This window comes from Tetrao urogallus (genome assembly GCF_951394365.1).
Source record: "Tetrao urogallus genome assembly, chromosome: 1".
Taxonomy (NCBI): domain Eukaryota; kingdom Metazoa; phylum Chordata; class Aves; order Galliformes; family Phasianidae; genus Tetrao; species Tetrao urogallus.
The window spans coordinates 79,553,934-79,562,446 of record NC_136813.1 but is presented as its reverse complement, the minus strand read 5'-3'; the positions used below and the strand labels follow the sequence as shown (position 1 = coordinate 79,562,446).

Genomic DNA, 8,513 nt, shown 5'->3' with positions numbered 1-8,513 from the left:
AAGTTCAAAACTGCAAAGGCAATGATCTATGTCTCAGCTGTCTCATAGTTTCCAACAGACACATTCCAGGTTACAAACTAATAAAAAATACAATTAAATTTTATTGTCAGACCTATAACAGGTACCTCATGAAACATGAGCTACTGATGGGAACTGAAAGCGTAGGGATGCTTGTTTTCTAAACATTTATCTCTGAAGTTGGTGAAATAAAAAAATAAGAAGGAAAAAGACTAGACAGGCAAAAAAAAAAAAAAAAAAAACCTCTAAAATTGTAACATAGCAATGCTGAGAAAAAAACTGATGAATATAGCATGAAACAGTCTGGGACAGCAAGAAAATGTACTAATCACTTTGGCAAGTATTTTCCAGTTACCCATGATACTATTCAAAAGACAACATTTAATATTATTAAATTTGTTTTGGAATTCTAAGCTTTTTTTTTTTTGCTTTTTTTTTGCTTTTTTTTCTTAGAGAATGCTCAATGAAACATTGCTTTCTGCTCCGGGGACAAATCTCACCTGTCTGCAAACATCAGTTCCTCAGTGTAATGTAAAATCCTCTGCAACTGCAAAACCAGTAAAGACCTTTATCTTATTTGGATCTGTGGAAAAACATGATAAACAAAGATATTAGGGGATCTAAAGAAAAATCTAAAATTCCTGCATAGGAAAATCACAAGGCTGCTTAAGGAGACACCAAAAACATTAATGATATTTTAATGAAACTAATTTAAACTATATGATGCATTTCACAGGTAAAACCAAGTATAATTATAAGAATTTTGGACAACAAAGTTTACCTGAGGGAAATGACCCTCTAGTGCTTTGCATTACACACGTATATTTTATGCCTTTTGTGAAGAATACCCCTTTTGAGTCCAATTGTGAAGAAATATGCAGAGTGAAATCATTATATGACTCTTACGTAAGCTGACACAGTAGCACCAGCTTCACACAGGGAAATTGCTGAGATCTGGCCTAAAATTTCTAAAGTCAAAGCACTCAGCAGTATTGCTTAATAAACCAGCATAATTTTACTGATAGAAGGATTTCCAAGATGATTTAAACATCCCTTCCTACTGATATTGATGGAGCAGGTACAGAGAGCTGCTTGCAACTTGCTACTTTCTCTAAAGCTGTGCCAAGGTTCTTCCAGTTCACATTAAACTTAAAATGTTTCTGTTTTGGCCCATGAAGCACAAAGATGTGAGCCTCCACTTACTGTAGGGAGTACTGCACTCTGCTACACCGACTTCTTCATAGATAGTCAGTTGAGAAAGTGAATGTACTTTTCATTCAAGAGCAATGTCAAATTTGGGCAATCACTATTCTTCAGTCCCAGCTGGGTAAATATGAAGGCATGCTATGGTAGTTTCCTCATTTTGGAGTCCATATGCAACCATGACAAGATGGGTTTCGGAAAAGTGGAGGTGTAAGTTGAAGGAAATGTTGTAGGCAAATGGGTGGATCTATCATGAGATCAGGAGGATGGGCCACGTACTGGAGAGCACAGGAAGGGAATGCCACTCAGGGGACAGCTTTATGGATGATCCACATCGTTTCACTCACAGAACTGAACAGAGGTGCCAGCCTCAGGGCACCCTGAAAAGCCCCACCAGTACCTCCAGCCCCATTCCTTGGCTGGGCAGGCACACCTCTCGCTTCCTCACAGCAGTACTGAGCTGATAATTAATCCCGTGAGGCAGCACAGCCACTCGCAGGAACCCTCTGAAGCAAGAGCGCTGCCCCGCCGCCCCACTGCCCCAGTCTCCCCGCCCCAAGCCCCGGGGCAGTCGGGCGCCATTTCGCGTCGTGCGGGACGCGCTGCCTCCTGTCAGTCGTAGTCCTCCGTGTCAGGAAAGGAGGAGGAGGGCTTTCTCTTTTTATTATTCCCCTCCTCTTTCTCTTTTCCAGCCAGTGAAGAGTGTCTGCCCCCTCTGAACCGCACACTGACACGCAGGCAGACGCGCTCGGCCGCCGGCTATAAATAAGTTAAGAGGCGGGCAGAGGGCGAGCAGTGCTCATCTCCCGGCGGGCCGGGCGGCTGGGTGGCCCCATGGCGTGCCTGGAGCGCTGCTACTGCTGCGCGGACGGCCGGCGGCACGGCAGCATCCTTTATAGCATCCTCAAGAGCCACGAGCAGGCGGCCGAGGGGCCCGGGCCGCGGCGGGGGCAGGCGGGGCGCGGCTGCTCGTGTGGCTCGCAGCGGAGGGTGGCCCTGAAGAGCCCGCAGGTTGCCTGCAAGGCGGCCTCGGCCGTGCTGGTGAAGACGCTGCGCTTCGTGCAGAACGTGCCCTGCTTCCAGGAGCTGCCCCTGGACGAGCAGCTGGTGCTGGTCCGTAGCTGCTGGGCGCCTCTGCTCGTGCTGGGGCTAGCGCAGGAGCGGGTGCACCTGGAGACGGTGGAAAGCGCGGAGCCCAGCATGCTGCAGCGGATCCTCACCACCCGGCGGCACGGCGAGCACGCCCCGGCCCCCGGCCGGCAGCACCCGCCCTCGGCCGGCGAGATCCAGGCCATCAAGGGTTTCCTGACTAAATGCTGGAGCCTGGACATCAGCACCAAGGAGTACGCCTATCTCAAGGGGACGGTGCTCTTCAACCCGGGTGAGTGGCGGAGGGGCTGCGGCGGTGTCCCGAGCGCGGGTTAAGCGGCGGTGTGTGGCGACGGCGGAGCTCCGGGCGCGGGGAGCCCGCACTGCCCGCAGCCGCGAGGGACCCCGTGTCCGCCTGGCAGCTCTCCCACACTCAGCTGGGGGGAAACAGCAGAAGCCTCCTACGTAGATAGGGAGAGGCTGTCCTGTCGGCTCTTTAACCTGGAAGGCAGCTGGCACTGGATGTGGCACTTAAAATGATAGCACTGCCACCTGAAAGCTGTGTCTAGCACTTTTGCATTCGTGCTGTCAGAGTGAAAAGCCAAAACTGTTTTCGCAACCCTTCAGTATCCCTCGTATCGTTCACCAGTTAACTTTTCACTTACTGGAGTTACCCTTCTTGCCACTTGTCATCTGGAACTCCTCAGAAACCATTGTCAAAGGATACCTTACACGTCAGTACTTTTATAGGAATAAACAAAAGCAACGGGTTTTGTTTGTTTGTTTTTTTAATTCTTATCTCTACTGTTTACAGATTGCATTTGTCTCTGCAAAAGTATTTTGGATGTGAAAAGGAGGGGTTGGGGCTAGGTGATCTTTGAGGTCCCTTCCAACCCAGACCATTCTATGATTCTACGCTTCATTTTTCAGTGAAAGTTTCTGTTATCAGTGAATATTTTTTTTCCCGTTTAAATTAATGTTGGCAAATACTGCGTTTCGAGTTTGAATAAAAGAGTATTGATTGTTCAGAAAACCAGCATAAAATTTTGAACTGCACTGTAATGTTTGGCACATTGCTTCTTGGTACAAGAAGTCCTCTAACAATTTAATTTGTGTCATAATCTCTGATCTCTTACTTATTATACTGCGGTTATAACTCAGTAATAAGAAAGTTGTTTTATAGACAAAGAATATGTAAATAAAGTAACTTATTTCTCTTTTCAGATCTACCTGGCCTGCAGTGCACACAGTACATTGAAGGACTGCAGAGGGAAGCACAAGAAGCTCTAAATGAACATGTCAGACTCATTCACAGAGGTGACCAAGCCAGATTTGCCAAGCTGAATGTTGTTCTATCCTTGTTACGATCCATTAACGCTAATGCGATTGCCGAACTGTTCTTCAGGCCCATCATTGGATCAGTGAACATGGATGACATGCTTTTGGAAATGCTTTGTGCAAAATTATAAAGGTGTGTAAAGTAACGAAAATAAATCCAGTGCAGAGGAACTCTTAAGAGCAGAATAGTGTAAAGTACTGTAAATAAACTAACTTATTGTTTTTACATAGATAGTATTTTTGTATTCAATAATAAAATAGTCTTTAAGTTCTGGAATTTTTATTAAACACGGTGTTTTTGCATTAAGATTATTGAAGTCATCAGAATAAGATTTAATGTTGCGAAGAATGTTCACATCTGAAGTCAACTGGCTATTCTTTTACCATGTCTATGAATAAAGATCGTACATATTACATTGTGTGTTCGAGGTGAGTAATACCTGTTTTTTCAAAATAAAAGCTAGTCAAGGTTTACATTTTAAACATAGCTACCATGCAGAAATAGGAATTAACAAACCATTTACTTGGCTTGTTTCAGTGGTACTGGGATACTGAGTACTGTGGTCACTTCTGCTCATATTTCCATTACTGGCTCCAAAGAGTTGGTGAGCTGCTCCAGTTGACTTTAACAGAATTGAAATATATACGGAGTATTTAAGAAAATGCATGAAGTGTTTATTATGAATATTTTGAGATTTAATGAAACTTCATGTGGCTTAGTTGGGTAACTAATACTTGTGGTAACAATATTCCATTCAACACATGCTGGGTTCCAAAAAAACAAGGTAACTCCACTCCCCCCAAACAAAAACAAAACTTTAAGAATGGTTGAAAAATCCAAACAGTGAGGCAGGGTCAGGAGAACTATGGATGTGTACTCCCTACTTTGTTTTTCATCTTTTCGTTTCCTAGCTAAGATTTTAATAGCTAGTTTTTTCAGACTGCTTATTCCCATAGAAATAGAAAATTATTATGTTGAAACATGATGTGCTGCTTGTATATCTATCAATTTGTCAGTTAACATGAAGATGTCATCATTAAACACTGAGTTCACATATTATTTTTTTTTTTCTTATAATCTTGGAATTTGATTCTTTTTCCCAAAGCAGTTATGTTTTTGTTTAGAAGAAAAAAAGAATCTTCTCTATTTAAAAATAAAATCAGAAAGGTAAAATCAGTGAATATGTTTCATGGTTTTCCTTTCTGTGTGTGCTATTTTCTGGCTTCTTCCCCAAGGGAAAATTGGTTTAAAAAAAGAATAATAAAATGGGGGGAATAAAAGTGTAAATAAAGAGTTTTCTTAAAATTAGAAGACAGTAGCAACTATCTATGTATAAACCACTAGCACTGAAGATGTGTTTTTAAAATGCAGTTAGAATAGTTGAGGCAGTCATTATTCTTAATAGAGGGTGTGCAAGGGAGAGAGGAAAAAGCTTTCTTTTGCTGCCACCTTGCGCAGAGGATAATTACAGCTCCTGCACTCAGGTTGGGAGCAGAGTGGACTGTTGTTTAGTACCTACTTGGATAAAACTTGGGAAAGTAGAAATAGCTGGAGAAGTAGCCAAACACAAGTGACAAATCCATCCATAGGTGTTACCAACAAGGTTTGTATTGATGCATCAATAAGGGTCTCATCATGGGCTGGGATGCCATTGCAGAGCAAACTGAACAGCAAGAGGCAATTCCCATCCTGAAAACTAATGGTGCAGCTTAAATGCGTTTTTGCATAGAGATCACGTAACTCTGGGTAGGTTGTATGTCCTGAGAAGCTTCTCAAAAAATTCCAAAGAACAAAAAGTATGTAAATGAAGTTCACAATCAGTTCAGACTTAAGGTGGTTCACACCACAAAAGAGCAAGCTTAGTCTCTGCTAAACCCATTTTTACATTTACACACACATACAGTAAACATATACATATGGAGTATACTTTATGCATAAATGTTGTATGAGCTCACAATAGATTCTAAGGTTATCAAACACCTCTGAAACACAAATACAAGTGTACGTTTCCTTCTTTCTTTGTAAATGGTATATGAGCTCACAATGGTTAGCTTTTAACAACACCTGACAGCTCTTTTCCAAAAAGTGCAAAGCACAATGATGAAACATTTACATAGTAGTTAGGCAGCAGATGGATCTTGGGTAAAGACAAAAAAATAAATTAATTAAAAATAAAAATAATTAACCAGCCTCTGATTAAACCATCTTCATATAGCACTGTTTTTGTAATGTACTGCTCATGCTTAGGGATGGAAATATTTCTATTTTCTTCCCTGCTGAGTGGCAGAAGAGACTTGGCAATATGTAATAGCTGAGCCTTGTTAGCAGGCAAGGATTTTCAGCTGAGCAGTCACCTTGAGATGTTTTGGATCTATTGTGCCACTAAACACAAAAGTTTTCATGACTCAGGTGGAGCTGCTTGCATCTCCGGGTTTGATAAGCAGAAGTATCCCTCTCTGAACAAATTCTGCATTCCATTCAATTTTCTGAAGTTGTCGTGAAAAATACTGCTTCTGTGCACAATGAATTCACCTTGAACCCACTGTGTTCTATCATATTTCTCTTGGACCAGCTATACTGTTAGTCATTTCGTTATTGATGGAAGCACCTGGGAACAGTAAATAGGAAATCTGAATGGGAAAAGCAATTTATCAAGGCTTTCTGCAAAGAACTGGCAAAAGCGTGTCTCTTCATAGGTCAAAGGAGCAGGAATGACTAGGTAAAAAATAAAAAATGGCTTACAGGGTAAACCAAGATAAAGGCTTAGGATCCACATGGGAATGGGAGAAGAAACTGTTACAATTAGGGAACAGGATAGGAAAGGGATTGATTTTACTGTGGAGACAACGTGCCAGGAGCTGACTGGAATGAGAAGAGACTGTAAATCACCAGACAAACCAGAGCTGGAGCAAAGGGGAGCCTGGGAGGTACTCTGTGTCACATCCAGAAACTATCGCAGAGTAGGGAAGAACCTACCCAGGAAGCTGACACAGACAGCACCAATGCCTCCTTCTGGGACAAAACATATTGCTCCTTTCCCCCACTGCCAGCTGAGCTGAAAAAGGTGCCAGAACAGCAGCTGTTAGTAGTGAAGAGCAAGCTGCCCAGTCTTCTTCTATAAAAGGGACACAATACTCAATGAAGTAAGCAAAGCTGCTCTGTAGCCCTTAGAGCTATAAAGCCCAATTTTCTGCTGGGACTGGGACAGATCCTTTTTTGCCTAAACTCTGTCCTCTGTAGGGTGGATGAACTCTGAATTGGATGTCTGCATGGCCATCTCTGTGACACGAAAGAAGATTCCTTTGGATGTTTCTGGCAGCAGGGACAGACAGAGCTTACTTCCAGCTCCACCTTATGCAGAGCAGTGCTATGTTGTCTTGTGAACTCTGAGCTCTCATAGGAGTAGCACAGCATCCGCTAACATAGTACCTTTTTCTACTATTCCAGCTCTTAGGCACCGTGACCCACAGCTAGTGCTGTGGAATGGCCAGGTTACAGCAGGAACCAATAGTTGAGCACAACATGAGAAAGCATGGCTAACCCCAGGAACTCAGGTGCAGGCAATCTACCTGAGTGACCTGAAGGGGTGGAGCCTGGGTCTGACCCTCCTCACTCTCATTTAAACATTAGCAGTTAAGGGAGCAGTATCTTTCTGGGTAGGGACTGTACTCCTCTGGAGCAGTTATCAGTTGTTAGAAGGGGTGAGCTGATTTTTCTTCTTTATCATTTTCTGTTCCTCTATTGTGCTTACAAGCATCCTAGTAGAAGGTGCTGTCATGGACTTCTTTTGCAGCTCATCTAGCATTCTTCAAAGTGCTGCTCTACGCTGCGTAGGGGCAGCGTTGGTCTCTGGAGTACAGTTGTGGAGCTGCTGCTGCTGCTGCTGCTGCTGCTGCTGCTCAGCATTATAACAAAGGCCAGGGACTGTGTGGCTTTTCTCATCTGTGGGAGAGAAGGAGCAGGAGGGGAAAGATATTATCTCAGCTGCTGATTCAGCAGCTTGCATTTAGAGTAATTCAGCCCTGAGACCTGTGCTGTTCTGGTAGTTGTGGGACTGGACAGTACTGCAATATTACTGAATGTGGTACTGTGATAGTGTACCTCATACTTAATCTGCTGAATTTGGGGCACCTTTATAGGCATTTAGCATCTGTATACAAAACTGCCTCACAATGCATCCTGCAACCCTGGAAAAATTGCTTTGTGTGGGATAGCAGCCCCTACAGTCAGTGTTGTGTATAGTTTCTCTGTAGTTCTGTGCCATATTCCTGCACACTTTTTGGTTGTATTACCCAGTTGGATATTTACGTGTAATTTTTTCCCCACCTTTTTTAAAATGTATCAGTAACTTTCCAATTAAATCATAAATATGATTTCTAATTTTTAATGCATTTTCTCCCTTTGTCCCGTACTTCTGAGTGTGAATCTTAGCACGTTTTTTGCAGCCAACAAGTTACACACATCTGAAGTAAATGTAAACTCCCAGGCCATTTAATTACACAGTCCTCCCAGTGATTTCCTTCACTGCACAGAAGCAGGGCTGTACCAGATATCCATTCCCACCTGGCCCAGAGCTCCCCAGTACGTGTGCTCAGCACCAGAGAACCAGCAGCAGCCAGCCACTAATCATAGAGCACCATTCCTACAATATCGTTTCCTCTGAAGAGATTCGAGAAAGGATAATTTAGAAACCAGCTTGCACTTGTAGTTAATGTGGTTGTGAGTGTTTCTTCCAGATAAGAAAAGAGCATAGCTTTTATTCACTGTCTTTTAAGTTTAACATATGACCTTTGTTTAGGTGTACTTTAATAGCTTGTTTTGAAGTTTGCAGCAGTTTACTGATGTGGATATGAATACTGGTAAA

At 42.9% G+C, this 8,513-nt stretch overlaps 1 protein-coding gene across 1 annotated transcript; it reads left to right on the top strand.

The window, feature by feature from the left end:
- Positions 1–2,055: 2,055 nt before the first annotated feature.
- Positions 2,056–3,779, top strand: NR0B1 (nuclear receptor subfamily 0 group B member 1; the record flags this gene model as incomplete). Its single annotated transcript, XM_079549662.1, has 2 exons — positions 2,056–2,602; positions 3,535–3,779. 2 exons carry the CDS (start codon positions 2,056–2,058, stop codon positions 3,777–3,779), a joined length of 792 nt encoding a protein of 263 aa, XP_079405788.1.
- Between the last annotated feature and the right edge of the window lie 4,734 nt (positions 3,780–8,513).